This window comes from Protopterus annectens, chromosome 8.part1 (assembly GCF_019279795.1).
Source record: "Protopterus annectens isolate FY-2018-M chromosome 8.part1, PAN1.0, whole genome shotgun sequence".
NCBI classification, from domain to species: Eukaryota; Metazoa; Chordata; order Ceratodontiformes; family Protopteridae; genus Protopterus; species Protopterus annectens.
The window spans coordinates 263,260,900-263,278,135 of record NC_056742.1 but is presented as its reverse complement, the minus strand read 5'-3'; the positions used below and the strand labels follow the sequence as shown (position 1 = coordinate 263,278,135).

Sequence of the window (17,236 nt, the reverse complement as noted above, 5' to 3'; positions counted from 1 at the left end):
TACCAGCCTGAATGCACCCGATCATGTCTGATCTTGGAAGCTAAAAACCTTCACCCAGTGTCCGACACCAATTGCTGTGCCCTGGTGTAGTTATCCTTGACGAAAAGGCCTTGTAGGTGAAGCTTCCAAGATCCTGTGTGGATTATCTGAAATTACTGTCACTTTATTCTGTTTTATACAGACTACTCAAGAGGCGATCTCTGCCTTGCATACAAAGGAATCTCTGACCCTGGTTTATTTGAAATGCTGCATCTCTGTAAGTCAAATGGTACATGAGTTAGCCATTCTAAAGACCTTAACCTGGTATGTGACATTAATAGAACCTACTGAAGGGACAGATTTGTCTCCCAGAAGTTGCCACTCCTTTGGACCAGACTCTCAATTCATGTCAGAGCACCTCACTGGCTCTCTTCAAACAGTCTGGACCATTGGATGGATGACCATAAATTCACCCTGGGGGTTCCACCTGTGTCCGTCTTGGACAGGGACAATAGATGTTGATTGTGAAAATAAGGGTAGAACTTGGCTAAGCTTGTAAGGGCCCTAAAGCCATTAGTTTAGTAACTTCCTATGATCCTATAAGACTCCTCCTTATTCTGTCCAGCAACTGCACAGTCATTTGAAACATGAGCATGGTGGCACAAAGGAATAGCTCTCTGTGCAGGGAGGTGGTGCTCATCTGGTAATGCATCATAGACAAAGGATATTGACCTTTCATGTCATACTTCTGAAGAAGTGAACGGGTTGATGGATTCTTGAACTATCCCCCCAAGTCAATTTTTGGAGCTGTGGCTTTAAAAGATGTACTTTACCTGAACCTTTTGAATTCGGACACTCTTGAGAGTGAAGTGTTTGCACTTTTGGTGTAGGGAGGCAAGCTGAAAGAATGGGAAAAGGTGGACAACAATGCTCTTTCTGCCATGACATGAGATTGCTATAAGCATTCTTGTGATTTCCACCAGGTCCACATTTCATGCGAAAGTTCAAAGAAGAAAAGCCAAAACTCAGTATGTCCACCCCTTTGATTGCAGAGGAGTTTGTGATTTCAGGCACAGAGTTGCCCTGGCAATACAGGAAAAAAAGCCATATCATATCCATTGTTTAGTGTGAGACCTGTTTGTCTTATGGACATGCTCCTGATCTTGAACCCCTGCTTCTTCCTTGGTTCCTGGTTTGGGTCTTCAAGTTTGTTGAGGCTGCTTGGTAACCTTGCTCTCAAAAGGATCATTCTACCAAACGAAAACAGCTCTCTGGGTAGAATTGATGCCTTTGCTACCTCAGTCATTTGGCATGTTGGTGATCCTGACTTCCTCAAACATGTGCAATCTTAACTTTAGTTATTTGTTTAGTAGTTATTCCATGGTCACAGTACATGTACTGGCTACATCTTTGCATTGTGGCCTTGTAGATGACAAGATTGTGGTCCATCAGGCTCCCTTTAAGAGGTAAGGTATCTGTAATTATGAGTTATTCAATTCATAAAAATAAAGCACAAGTCAGAAATACAAAAAGTTTCAAAATGTGATACGAGATCACAATACCTTGGAGAAGAGGTAATAAAAATGTATTTTATCACAACCTTGGACTTGGACAGCAATGAACAAATGATAGTGCAAAGGAAAACTAAAAAGTTGGATTGTGATATAGCTGCCTATAACAGCGGGCAAGCTTATAATTTTAGTACAAATTACAAGTCTTTTTTTCAGAAGAACAGTAAGCGTTCCAACAGTATTACATCTGTTTCCTATAGTTCAGCTGTCAAACAAGGTAATACACCTTTAAAAGTAGGCAGGAACAAATCTCAGTCCCGGATTAGACCTTCGGTAACTACATTTCAACAGCAAGATGGAGTCTCAAGTAATGTTAATAAAAACACAATGCAGACATACTCAGAACTCAATAAATCAGTTTCAGGGGTAGCTTTGGATGAGAATAATTCCAAAGCAAACCATGTATCAAAAAATGCGAAGTATGGTCCGAAAATGACAAAACAGAACCAGAATTGAGGCAGGAGCTGTTTTCGGAAATAAAAACACCTTTTGAAAGAGAAGTGAGTTCTTCAGTGAAAATTTATAATCTGACTGATATTTCTTTCAATTTAGAACACAAATGTTTGTTGAAACTTGGTTTGGGATTTGTCCCAAGCAAGCGTGCTGATTTAGTGAACACATTGCTGAATCTGAAGTTGTACATACGTAAGTTAAATTTAATGTTTGTTATGAAGGATGTTGAAACTGTTTCTTGTAATATTATTAGAAAACTGTCTACATTTAACCCTGCATTACACAATACTATTAAGGTTTTTGAAATGTTTTGCTCAAACGAAATTAGAACTTTGTTAGCTAATAGATCTTTTAAACCTTTTTTTCAACTTGACACAAGAAATGAAAAAAGCATTAGCTGAACTGAAAAGCAGAACAGATTTAAGATTTATGAAAGCCGATAAGGGGGTTGGTTTAGTAGTAATGTATACTAAAGATTATGTGAGAGCAATGGAGGCATTGCTTAATAATCAAGAAGAATATTGTGAAGTTAATTTTGAAACCATAGCTAGGAGCAATAAGTATATCAAGTATGCTCTATATGATTTTTTTATGAATGGTGAATTGGAATTAGAATTATACAACTACTTAACAGTTGAACATCCTAGAATTGGTGTATTATTTGGGATTCCCAAAATACACAAAAATGTTAATAAACCCCCCTTTTCGGCCTATTGTTTCTGCAGCATGAAGTTTAACCAAGGACATTTCTTTATACCTTGACAATTTACTCAATCCTTTAACGCAAAGCTTGGTGTCTTATTTTAAAGACTCCTGGTCTTTTTTAGAAGCCATTAGGGAATATTACTTAAAGGAGACAAATGGAGTTTTTAGTACAAATGAATTTTTTCTACTTACTATAGATGTAGTTTCTTTGTTTATGTCTATACCCCTTGAGGAAGGGTTAGATCATGATAACAATTTTTGAATAAATATACGGATTGGTCTCAGAATTCAGTGAAGACCTGTATTGCATTATTAGAGCTTCTATTAGAAAAAATGTCTTTGTTTTTAATAAGAATTTTTATCGACAACAAATAGGAGTAGCGATGGGTGCCACAGTAGCTCCTACCTTTGCAGGTTTAGTTATGGCTTGGTAGGAATTAGAACACCTACCTAAGATACCTTTAGCTAAGGATGTCTTATTCTATGGTCGTTTTATAGACGACTTGTTTTTTGTCATAAGAGGTACAGAATCAAAGGCAAATATATTTTTGGAACAATTAAACATGAGTAGTGTATTTCTGAAATTCACAATAGGTAATGTAGGTCATATTATTAATTTTTTGGATGTGACACTTATATGGGACACAAATGTAAAAATTGTTTCTAGTAAAATATATAGACAGGAGATGTATGTGAATAACTATTTACATTTTCAGAGCAACCATCCTGCTTTCATGAGAAGAAATGTTCCAAAAGGACAATTTATAACAGCTTCTAGGCTCACCAGTGATGATGATGATTTCTTTTTAGAAACAACATTCATCACTGGTTTGTTTTTATCCACGTTATTCTGATGTGATGTTGGCAAATTTGGCATCAGAGATTTCTAACAGAAGACACAGATTTTGGGTCAATTTTGATTTATCACTTAACCAAGAAAAATATTATGGAAAGTTCAGAAATAGGAACTTTATTAAAAACACCAAGATGTGTAATGGATATGTCTGCTGACAGTGAAATGATAAAAAACATTATAACTGACAACTGGAAAATAATAAGAGAAAGTAATGATTTGTCTATCATCTTCGGGAAAACACCTAGTTTCATATGCAAAATATCAAGCAGTTTAAAAGAACTGTTACAACATGAAGACACAGATATAGTTTTACCTGAGACAGACCAAAAAGGACTTACAAATGTTTCAGTTGTTCTGCCTGCAGATTTATTCACGAGGGACCTTATATTTGCTTAACTCATCTTAGTCGAACCATTGCTGCTTCCGGCAGGTTTACATGTAATACATTTAATGTGGTTTACATTGTTTTATGCTCAGGATGCGAAGCATTCTATATAGGAATGACAACTAGAAAGTTAAGCAAACGTATTAAAGAACATTGTTATGCTATAACAACTAAAGACACCAACAATGCTTTGTATAGACATACAATGTTATGTACTAATTTTAAAATTTTTTCTTTTGCTATTTTAGAGCATATTAATAAGGATATGAGAGGGAGCAATGTTAAAAACAAAGTGGAAAGAAAGGAGACTTTATGGCAGCTAAGGTTAGGTGCTAACATTTTACCGGGGTTAAATGAATACATAAACATTAAATGTTTTCTTGAAAATAGAAAAAGTACATTTGATTGATTGTTTGTAATCTTGTTAAATTAGTTAATTGAATTTCATCAGTTTTAATTAATTAATGAGTGTATTTAAACTGACTGTTTTAAGACAGATTTATTCTGAAGAAGTTTTTACGAAAGAGTGGATTAAAACGTTTTTAACGCTATTGAGTTGTTGGTTTTCTCTTGTGCTTCCAGCCTTTTTGTTTTTGGTAAAGCAGTTCCTTAAAAGACTGCTGAAGCTCTCTTCTCCTTTGAAGAAGTCCCTAATATCCATGAAACATGAACATCATGATCAGCACTATTGCTAGTCCACCATTTGGTCTTGGTTACATGCATTCACCAAGCGTTATAATCTCAACTGCAGCTCTGGAATTAGGTCACCTTTGCTACAGTATTACAGAATATAGCCTTATTAATTCTTTTTCAATGTCTTCCATCCTGGTGGTGTACTGCTTGGGATTTATCCCAACCATTTAAACCATGGACAGATCCTTGTATACCATTATCTGCTGATATGCGAGAGGTCCCTCCTTGATGGGTCAGGTGTACCCTTCCTCCATTCTTCTGTGAGCTGGCCTCAGCTTTTGACATTTCCTGTAAATATTTCTTGATGTGCATGAGGTTGCACTTTAGTGGGCAAACTGAAAGGCTCAGGGATGCAAGTATACTTATGGACCTGGTTCAGTTTGTCACACTGTGCTTTCTCATGGGCAAGGAGACGTCCCGGTTTAGGATCTTTTATTTTTTTCTGAACTGCAATTGTTGGAGAAGATAAATGCAACCTATCAAGAAGGATCTTCTTGTAGATTATCTAATACAATAAGAGTGTGCTTGTTAAAACTTTCTTCTCCTCAATTAGGGAAATTACTGTGAAAGTAATGGTTACTGAATCTTGCATGATAACCTATTGACATGACAGGATGCACTTGTTATTGCATCTTTTTCTGCATATTTCAGGACAGAGGACCTTAATTGCAAGGATATTTCTCAGGGTTTTTGGCTCCATGTCCTCTTCTATCTTTACTGTCTGTAGATATATTAGGCTGTCAGAAATGCATATTAGGGTTGAATCATCAGTATGTTGCATGAAGGAAGCTTACTGAGAGGATTTATGTAAATTGTTAGTGAATATATTAAAGAGTAGAGGGCCGAGATTGGAGCCAGAGGCACATCAGTATTAATAGCATACCTCTCAACCATCCAGAATTTTGCTTCGTATGTTTGGACTGTTCCTCATAAAAGATGTGGTTTTCTGGAAAATCACTGAGGATTGACATCACTAAATGACAGACATTTGAGTTTCAGACTTCATTTCTTTCAGAAAATGCTTGCTGACACCAATCCTATTATTCTAGCAACTTTCTAAGTTTATAAGCTCAAAATTAAATCTATCCCTATTTTTGGGCCTTTGCTCCCTCAGCATTGTCATAGCTTAAAGCAATTAAACTGGCTTGAAATACACAACTACCTAACATATTCACAACTAACTACAGCACCCAAACTCGTTCATCATCCAGAAAAATGCTCTCCACTGCAAAACGTATTACTGCCCTACTGTACAGTAAGGGACCTCTGCTCTAGTAACAAATTCTTATTACTTACAGATAAATCTAATGATGTTGCAGGAGACTGACTCTACTCCCAATATTTTGTTAAACTCTGGAATAGTATCCCCACACTAATAAAACTCTCTGACAACTTAAATAGTTTTAAACCACTGCTTAAACAACATCTTAACCAATCCTGGTCCTGCACATGCTCATCATAAGGTAGAGACTTTGTGTTCACCGCACAATACTCTCCAAAATCCTCTCTTAAACAGAATATACTAACCTCTCTCAGAAATAACAGAACAATTTTTATACATAACTGTTTCCTGTACAGTCCACTAAGTTGCAAATAGGCTTTCTCTTCAGTAACTTCTACCTCTGTAAAATTTTAGAACGTATAAATGTACCTACTGTTTTGTATACATGTAAATAGAAATGGTACTACTGTGTGTTTAACTGGAACATGGTATAATGCAATGTAAGCAAATGGAGCTTTTCTCCCCAAGTCTCTGCTGAAAATGGGCATTACCTAGTCGAGCTTTCCCGGTAAACAAAGACAAATAAATAAAGCAAATAAATTATTTTAAGCTTTGCCCAGATTTCTTGCATTAAGAGGTTGAGATGTGTGGAAAAAGTGGAGAGCCATTTAACAGACTGGTATATATAGGTTAAGTAGTTGTTAAACCATAGTAGTGTGGGTTGTGATAGCCCGAGTGAAGACAGTTGATAGAAGACACTTTGGTGGGAGATTAGATCAAAAGCTTTAGGGAGAGCAAGGAATACAGAAGAACGTCATAGGATGTAGAGGGAAATAGAGATAGTAGTGTGCAGGATCTGTATACTGTCCAGCACCCTATCACCCAACTCTTGTTTTTTCCTTAGTATGAATAGACCAGAGAGCTCACACCTTGTTGTAGAAGTGAATATGTCAATTTTATTAAGAAAGAAGAGCCATTGGGCCAATCCTGCAGACTTAAAAAAAATCTACCTACAATGGTCTCTGAAGTCTCTTTGAGCCAGTCTATCCAATTACCTACCTTCAGCACCAGTGAAGGGCATTTGTATCCTCCCGATGCCCATGTGCAGTTCCTTTTTTTTTGGAGAGACCTAAATCACTGGAATAGTTTGTTCAGGTGTGTCTGAAGGTGCTACATAGACATACAGTCACACAGTCTTCAAGCAATCTAGGCATGGAGAAGGAAAGCTGTTTGCTCTGCAGGATATGTTACAAGACAATACAAGGTGCACTGCCTTGGTACTATCCATTAATATTATGAAATTGTGCTGCAGTAATTTCTATGATGATCATAGTATGTACATGTTTATGTAACAGATAAATAATTGTATGATAACTGCATTAGAGGCTTCCTGATTTCATCCTATAGATCCTGCACATGCTTGGTGCATGATGATTTTTGTGCATAGTTAGCTATGTAATAGTTTACGGTTTTACATGTTACTAAGCACGTTTTATTATAATGCAGAAAGTAACCCGTAAAATGGTGATATGTTTCTTATTGTGTCCCTTTACCCTTGTATATAATAGCAGTACAATGTAATGTTTCAGTAAACCTATGCTATTTTTTTTACCTTGTTATGTTTACTTAGGTTAATTTTAGGCTTCCAAGTCTCTCTTGCCTTCAAGAGAATTTTTTGTATGGTATTTTTGTCTTGATGTAAAAAATAAGAGTAAAGTGTTTGTTACACTGTCTTTTAATGACTGTGTTCTAAAACTGCATATGTACTGTCATTGAATATATCACTACTGAAAATATCTGGTCAATACACTGGCATCTGTCTTCAGCTAAATGTCAGTCATATGAATTCCTTTGCCAGTGATCCTGATCTCCATATATCTATTGCAATAAGTGTGTTCCCAGAGGTGCACTTTCCTAATGTGTTTGTTGTTTCCTGCAGCTGTGCCATCCTTGATTTCTGTCATCTCAGAGAGATTGAAGGTTGTGATTTGTGATGATGGTGACACTGCACTCCTAGATTTGCCATTTGTAGTGAACGTATCATCTTCAAACTTAGAGCCATTGGAACTAAAGGTGGGTGTTTCATTTTTGTTTGTTGACTAAATGCATTGATCTCAGGGCAACAGAACAAAACACAGGTTAATTAAATAAAAGTAAGGTAAAGATCTATATCTGTGTATGTAATGTAACTGCCAAACAAGCCAACAATTTTAAATGTTGTCTTTGAAAATAATTAAGTCTTAACATTGTTAGTACTGTATGGGGAAGTGAACATGATTCATTGAGTAAAAAGAAAGCATGAGGCCATTATTAAGCAGTTTGTAATTCCATGGAGCTAGGGGTATAGCCAGGTTTTTGAAGTTTGTACTCTTTTAACATCTGGAACTGCTGCCCCCCCCCCCCCCCCCTGAAGATTGTACAAGTCCCAAAGATGTCTACATTCAAACTTAAGTGGCATTTTTTAACTGTGATACAATGTTATAAGACTCAATACCTCATTAAAGTAGCCAGTCCCATAAAACTCTGCTCACACCAAATATCACATACACCGCAGCTCACTTGCAGACTTTTATTTCCCTTTTCACTAATGGTAGAGCTGTTTGCTACTTTGATTTTGGTTCACTTAACCATCCACAACAAGCAGTCTCCTCCTACTTCATTTAACAAAACATTAACAGCAAGACCCCCCCCCCCACCCATTCTAAGCCCAAACATAGTAACCTAATCCATTATATGTAAGGCTCCCTTTAGAACCTGTAACTAATGGGAGAAGATGTCTTGTTTTGTTTTGGTTCCGTTAGTAACTTCCCAAACCACTTGCAGCAACCAGTCCCCTTTCCAATCTAACTGGAAAGCAGCCTAGATGTTTTTTTAGCAACAAGCCCCCTTCTGTTAAGAACTATACTATTCACAACAAGAAATGTATAATTTTTTAATTACGTTTCTGACTCAGAAACATAGTATCTAAAAACTGATACTGAGGCTGTTGTGTAAATGTTCTGATCTTGCATGTCATTATGTTATTTATAGAATTAATATGTAGATATAAAGAAATATTTAAAAAATGCATGTGTGTTCTTTTGTATGTCTGTGTAAGGTTGTGGTGCTTTGAGATATTAGTCTGTCAAAAAGTCTACATACATTTATAATTAAAGATATGTATTTTACTTTTTTGTATTTATCCTTTTATTGACCATATTACTCTCACCATGTTAGTAGCCTCTTTTCAGGGGAGACCTGACGTAGCATTCATAATAGTGACTAGAGGAAATTTGGCCAGAACATTGGGAAAATTCCCCTTCTGTTTTTGATAGGTTCTGTGGGATGTTTTACAACCATCTCCAATACCACTAACCCAAGTAGAGATGGGGCCTTGGTTTAACATCTCATCCGAAGTATGACACACTCAGACATGCTGCGCTACAGGGTTAACAGTTCATCTACCTGATGTGGGAATGGAACCCACAGCCTTCTCCAACAGAGGTTAGTGTGTGCTGCCTGTTGCTCCACTGACACTGTATGAAGCACAGTATGAGAAACCAGTAATGACCCCTCCCCAATTTATCCTAAATATACGCACTTTGAATTGACTTAGAATTCATTAAGCAGGTGAAGCACACTATGAGAAACACGATGTTCCTGACAATCACATGCCATAAAGTACTCATTCACTACATACATTTGGTTCATGAACTTCGACATATTTTAATCCATCTGGGATCGTTCTCATCCATCATAGAACAAAACAATGAAGCCTGTACAGTTATCAAAATATTGCCCTATGGAATCTAGACATATATAGTGAGCTGCAGAGATAATAAGCAAGCATTTACTTATTCATGTAACTCAGTATGTACTTCAGAAAAGCCACTGATGGTTCCTATCCTGCAGAACACAGTTGTTTTTTTTTTTTTTTTTGCAGGTTGCAAAAGTGTTTGAAAGCTTTATTTGTACAAACTTTCAGTACTGCACTGAGTCTGTTTGACAGGAATAAGGCTCCAAACTTGTCAAAACAGGAAAAAATAAGCTGCATTGAGTTAATAAGACAAACCTGAAAAATATTCCAACAGCCACACAAAACAAATGAATTATTGCTATTCTAATAATGAAAAGAAAAACAGTTTTTTTTTCCGTGCCGTATCAACTCACACTTGCGTAACTAGACTATATAAACAACCGTCATTTTTAAATATTATGATTTACAGTCAGAAACCTAATGTTTAAAAATAAGATACACTGGAGTTCTAGTACTAGATGACATCTACTATTGTTCAGCTGCAGTGTACCATTTCTTTGATATTATATTTCTGACTTATCATATTAACAATGTTTCTTTTTTAAATTATAGTAACTTGTTGGACAATGGAAATGAATCAGTGGCTTGTAGGCATTTATCATCCTAACCACAGTAAAACAGTCAACCATGAAAAAAAGCAATATAGGCACCTTGAATAAGAGACCACGGAACATCACAATATTTTTATTAAACGTAAAAACGTTAAGCGCTTTCACCCAGGAATCTCCCGAGCTTCTTCAGAACAAAGTACATTAGCAAAAACACTCGCTTTTAAAATACATATAATCAGTGTTGAGCCAATCAACCAACTCTTTTCAATAAAACACAAAAATATTGAGAGACCACCATTCTGACCTATTGTAGCTGGGGCTGATTATATAACAGACCCCTTGGCCATCTACATTGATCATTGTTTAAAGAAGTATGTCACATCTTTGGAGCATATTTCCAAAGATTCCTGGAAGTGTTTAACAAAAGACACCAAGGACAAATTTGAGGAGGAACTTACACTGGTTACTACTGATGTTATTGATTTATTTCCCAGCGTGCCACATGATATTGGTTTGGAGTGGTTTCAAGAAATTCTTGTAGAGTGTAATTATTTGAAAAATTAACAACTGAATTTAATTATGGAATTCGTGGAAACCATTTTAAACAACAACTATATGTTCTTTAATGAAGAATATTACAAACAAGAGAAGGTAATAGCAATGGGGGCTGCTTGTGCCCCCTTGTATGCCAATTTGGTTGTATATTATTGGGAGAAACATTACATTTTTCAATCAGAATGGCATGAAAAGGTAGTTCTCTACACTAGAGTTTTGGATGACGTCTGTTTATTTTGGAAGGGCTCCGAGACAGAATTGCAAGAATTTTTGAACTGCATTAATAATGGTACCACTTTTTTGAGGTTTAGTTACACTGCATCAAAAGAGCAAATCAACTGTCTTGATGTAAACATTTATAAAGATTGAGATTAGGAATTTTCAGTCTAGAATTTATCACAAAGACACATTCTCAAACTCTTATTTGCACTGTGACAGTGAACACCTCTATTATCAAAAATGGAGATTATTAAAGGACAACTTATCAGGGTCTCCAAAATGTGTAGTGATAAAATATTTATGGTAGAAGTACAATTTATTAAGCATTTATTTATGGAGAGAGGCTATCCTGTGACTTTAATAGACTATTTAATCATGGAGGTGTGGTGCAAGGTAAAGAGGGGAAATTTAAACTTATTTTGGGTGATGGTATTAATATAATGAGCAGCACAAAAGGGGTAGATGACTCTTACAAACTTGCCTTTGTACACACTTTTTCATTCCTTTCAGAGGAAGTTGAAAATATAATCAGAAAATAATGGAAAGTTCTGACAATTAATCCTGATATTAACAAATGTATCCCTTCATTTCCAGCATTCATTAGAAAAGGGGATGTAAATTTAAAAGAAATGTTTGAGTGACAGGATTTAATTAAACAACAGACGAACAGAAATAGCAACAAACTAGGGAAATATAAATGTGGATTTTGTAACCAGTGTTCTTACATGATGGATAAGGAAAACTTGTTTTTACCAGTGAGGAAATTTAATTTGATGTCCAAAGGACATTACAACTATAACAGCAAAGGGGTTATTTACATTGCTATTTGTGAACAATGCCCCAGTTTTTATATAGGTAAAATGGAGAGACCTATAAGGAGAGGTATACGAACATCTATATGACATGGCACAACAAAAAGATACTAATACTTTGTATAGACACCAAAAAATATGTGGAAGTAGTAAATTCAAATTTTATATAACAGAACAGGTTATACAGGATCCAAGGGGAGGACCTTGGGAGGCTAAACTTGAGTATAAGGAACTTTTTTGGCAGCTGAAATTCGATGTGGCAAGGAACCCAGGTTTAAATGAATACCTAAGGATTAACAGTGCTCATAGATTAAGGGCAGTTGAGTTATAAGTGCCCTTGTTTCTTTGAAGTCATGTTATATTACTAGTTAGTTCTTTAAAACAGGAAAACGCTTTAAACACATCGGCAAAAACTGTTATAGGTTTTTCTTGTATCAAATCTTTTATTAGATACATGTAGAATTGCTCATAGTTTTTAAACTATGTCTGACTTTTTTAATGATGGTTATTTGCATTTATATATACTTGCATTGAACTGTTCTATATTGCGAAGGGTTAAAAGGGTGGTTCCTCTTTTTTATTGAAAGAATTGGTTGATTGGCTCAACACTGATTATATGTATTTTAAAAGCAAGTGTTTTTGCTAATGTACTTTGTTCTAAAGACGCTCAGGAGATTCCTGGGTGAAAGCGCTTAACGGTTTTAAGTTTAATAAAAATATTGTGACGTTCCGTGGTCTTTTATTCAAGGTGCCTATATTGCATTTATCATCCTAAACTCTCTTTAATACCTGTCCATCTTACTCCTCTACAAACTACATTTTTATCTCCCCTCTCATGCTCCTAACATTAATCCAAAATTTTATCTTTATTGTAACCTGTTAAAATATATATATATATATATATATATATATATATATATATATATATATATATATATATATATACAGTGACAGAATAATTCTCGTAATTAGTAAACATAATTGTGTATAATATTACCGTTGAGTGTGTTCTTTACGTATTTGAATTTATCCATTCTGTTTATTTATTGTATTTTATTTTTGCATGCTTTTTTTTTTTGCTTTTTTTTCTGCTTATGTCTACCTTTATCTTTGGATCTTTTTCTGGGATCCTGCTGAAAAGGGGCTATCAGGCTCAGCAGGGCTATCCTGGCCAACGAATGAAATAAATATATCAGTGAATGCTTAACAAGAATAAGACAAGTCAAATATTCTTACCGTAAGCAGGTTGCACTTCGAAAAATAATCAGCTTATTAGGCTGGGGACTATGTACGTCACATGAAATGCCAACTGCCAGGTAGTAGAAAGCAGACTGCTAATGCAGAGAGAAAATTCCAACCTGTGAAACTGTCATCCTGGGTTTCATTTAGTGAATGGAATGCTAGAAGACTGCCTATGGAAAGACTGAGCAGCAGAAGACAAGCTTTCCTTAATCAGAAGGATGGTATGCAATTTCCTTGCAACAATAATCCCTCCTCCTTGGAGATGAGGGCTAGCCTCAGGGAAAGAGTGGGTGTACTGTATTTGTTTTAGTTGGTAAACGTGTGTGAAGAATTGTGCAACATGGCAAATCCACAGGGTTTTGGGTATGTACAAGAACTTAGTATTCTATGGTGGTTTACATTACTTGGATTGCATGCCACGTCACCGTCTTAGAAGAAAGGGAAAAAAAGTAGGACATGTAAAAAAATCCTGGGAATGTCCACCTCACGATTGTTGCACTATTCTCCTCACAGGTATTCTCAGACAGCTCACCAATAATGCCATTTCCATCTGGAAATTCAGGACCCTGTGCAGATGCAGTGCAAACCCTGTTCTACATTTCTCTACAGCTATAAGAATGATAACCAAAATATCGAGTGGCAATGAACAGAACAATCGGCAAACACACTTTTCAACCTCTTGATGTAAGAATTCTGAATAAAGCCAAAAATAATGAGAAATAAAAGATCAAAATTAGGAGCAGATTTTAAATATTGCTCTTGTAACATTGCTAGACTAACAGGCTTTGCATGCATTTTATAAAGGAGGTGAAGTCTGAAAGTCAAATGTCTGTCATTATTTAGTGACTTCAGTACTCAGTCATTTTTCAGAAAATACACACATATATGAGGAACAGATAAAAATTTGCAGAATTCTGGTGAGGTAAGAGGCATGCCATAAATGGTCATATCGCTTAGATGAAATTAATCAATCAAAACCTTTATTAAATTAATAGTTTCATCCCGCCAAACTGCTGTAAGCAATAATTGTGTACTATCTGATATGTCAGAATCCCCAGTGTGAAGTACAGCATCGGATTGCTGGTTCTGTAACCTTAGTAATGCTTTTGCTGCAGTTGTACTGCCCTAGTCCACTTTACTAAGGTCAAATAAGTAACAGTTATTCATCCTTCTCCAAGTTATCAGGACATTTAATTCAGCATCTCAAGAAAAGAGGTGTGAAAGGGAGGGGCTTTTTTTTTAATCTAAGACAGATTACAATGAATAGAGGTGTTAATTACAGTAAATGTGGATGTCTTTGAGGTGTGACAGTTAATTTTAATTATCACATACAATGGAAACCGCTGCACTCAGACCTACCACAATTAATAGCTCCATTTTTTGTGTATTGCTGCTACCATTTTAAATAAGCCTTCCCCCCACACCTCTTTTCTTGAGTTATTAAAAAAAAATGTTCTGATTACCCGAGGATTGTGACTGATCGCAGCATTCATAATGGATTTCCAACATTATTTATTGTTTATTATTTATTGACATTTGTTGACCGGGAAAGTTCAATGGATCAGTAACCCATTTTCAGTGGAGGCCCAGGGAGAAAAGCTCCATAAAGTATTACAAAATTATACAAACTGACAAAAATGATAATCGAAGTTACATATAAAAAAGCAGATCTCTATAATACAGTACAATAGAAACAAAAACAAAAATAGTCCACTTTGCAACAAAGGACCCCAAGCTGTATTAGCATAAAAAAAATGTTTTAATCTCCGCTTTTGTACAAACACTTCATCAGAAAAATCTGATCAAAGAATACAACTGATTTATATATATATTGATCAATTAACCATAATTAAAAACATCACCAGTTTTAACCCTTTAGTTTCCTTCTTGCTAAAAAACATTTTATGTTAACATGTTCATTCAAAGCAGGGGGAACTTCTGATGAAGTGTTTGTGCGAAAGCAGAGATTAAAACATTTTTTACTCTAATACAGCTTGGGGTCCTTTGTTGCAAAGTGAACTATTTTTGTTTTTATTTGGTTTATGTTCACAGGTTCCTAAAGTGATTTTTTTGGTGCAGTACAATACAAAGTTTACATTATTAAAAGACTTAGCATAGCAATATACAAGGGAGAAGAAGTTACATATATAACAAGCAGAGATATACAACAGTACCATTCATAGTGTGCATTAGAGAAAATTGCACAGCTGTGTATGTGAAAAAATCGCAAACTTTTTTTTTACTTTTGCTATCCTCCCATGTCAGGTACATGTACACTGTAGTGGCAGGAGCACTTGGGTAGTATATTTTTGTACATATTTGCAGGTAATCTTATTCTTTATTTATTTATTGTTGTACCAATCTGTTCAAACAAACAAAAACTTAAATAAAAATTACAAAGAAAAAGTTACGTCTCTCAACAGAGCACTTATCTAGAAAAACTGTCCTGAACTGTAGATAAAGCCCTCTGTCAAAGCTCCACTTTATTTTCATTTGACTTTTTTTAGAAGGTGGTCTTCTGATAGATAATGTAGGGAGATGGAACCCCCTTTCAATTTTTTGCTGCTACAAGCATCTGAGCTCGAACTGCTTGGGTAAACTTTGCAGTTTACATCTATTAGTGATTGATTTCTCCTTGATTTCCTTTTTTCCAGAATTCTTAAATCCACTACGGAAATTCAGTCTTTATTAAACTATAAGGCTGTGCTGCTCACATGCTCTGCTCAACAGATATAATCTTCCAGGGCTACGCTAGCATTTACCATTTCCATAAATCCTATGTTTCTCTCTTCCAGTTTCTTCCTGCCACTGAAAATGTTCATTTGTATGCTAATGGCCCCAGGCTGCTTGATGAGTTTATCTTGCCTAGAATTTTTTTTCCGTTTCGGTAGGTTGAGTATAGATAAGTAATTTCCTAGCCATTCATATTTTTCTGTTATGTTTTTCAGTTATTTAATTTTAGCACTTTCTCCTTTTTTGTAGGCATCTTGTCCATCAAGATGTTGCCCATTTAAGCATTTTTCCTTTCTTGATGCTGGTCTTGGGTAGGAAGCCACGTTTTGGTACAAGTTTAGCTGTATGGTATTTTTATATAACATTGTTTAAGCCTTTGCCTGGTTTGACAGCCTATTATTGTAACTGGGTCCTACATCTTCCAGTTTCTGTTTTCCAATTTAGCTGGTAAATTTTAGCTTTGTGAACCTTTTGGCCATTACCCTTTATTGTTTGCAGCTTTCCTTCTTCCTCAGCTGTAGAGCTGTAGACATCCAGGGTTTATTTATTGAAGACCTCTTCCTGCTACTTCTCAACTTTAATGGTGAGAACTTCAGTTCATGTTCTTTCTAGATCATCTGTTTTCCTGGCTTTGAAGGGAACTGTTCCCTTCCATTTAAACATTGGGTTCTTCAACCCTTACTTTGAGGATGTGGAGGAGTTCTCCAGAGTTGTCACAAGTACATTATCCGCTCATTTCCTCAATCCATTCCTTCTCCCACCTATTTGGATCTTAAGTGGTGCTTACTTTAGGCATTGATTTGTGTCACTCTCCTAGCCTTTGGGATCTGATCCACAAGTGCAGTATTATTTTGAGTGTTTCTCAGTGCTGTCTGCTTTCATGTTGGATAGGATGGCACCAGGGTCTCTGGCATCAGTTTGTGCCCCCTTCTGTGCTGGTAAGCTCCTTCTCTCATTCAGATTGCCTTACACTTAAACACTTGTGCATGTTTGTTTCTCTGGCCAGAGGCTCAGTTCAGAGGTTGAATTCTCAGTGGCCTTTGTCAGTATGGGACCTATTCCACAGGAGCTAGTGCTCCCCTCTGCAGGTTTTGGACCTGTTCCACCTGGGATAAACTGGAGTTAGCAGTGCTGATGCTTACCATGCAAGTGTTGCCATACTTTCCTGTAAGAGCGTTGAGATCAAGTGCAGACCTTTTGACCTTTGTGCTTTTAGGGCCTTACTTCTTCTGGTTATGTCAGACCTCAAAATTCTTTCTCTAGGAACATCATCATCCAAGAGATGGTCCTTGTCTTAGGATACACAGTATTACACTATGGATGTCTTCTCCTTTATTGAACTCTCTCTGCTGGTGGATTGGAGTCTAAAAACCTGTAATCCTGTATCCTTTCCTGACAGAGGACTGTGTGCAGATGTTGTTGGAGAAAAGTAGGTGGACTCCTAGGGATCTCATCTGTGTTTGA

General features: G+C 36.1%; 1 protein-coding gene across 2 annotated transcripts in view; it reads left to right on the top strand.

Annotated features, from left to right (window-relative positions):
- FANCA (FA complementation group A) overlaps positions 1-17,236 on the top strand; it is a 2,214,801-nt gene that overhangs the window by 1,156,017 nt on the left and 1,041,548 nt on the right. For both annotated transcript variants that reach the window (XM_044081851.1, XM_044081852.1), the window contains exon 24: positions 7,804-7,937. In XM_044081851.1, coding sequence (XP_043937786.1) covers positions 7,804-7,937 — 134 coding nt within the window. The remainder of the gene's footprint in view (positions 1-7,803; positions 7,938-17,236) is intronic.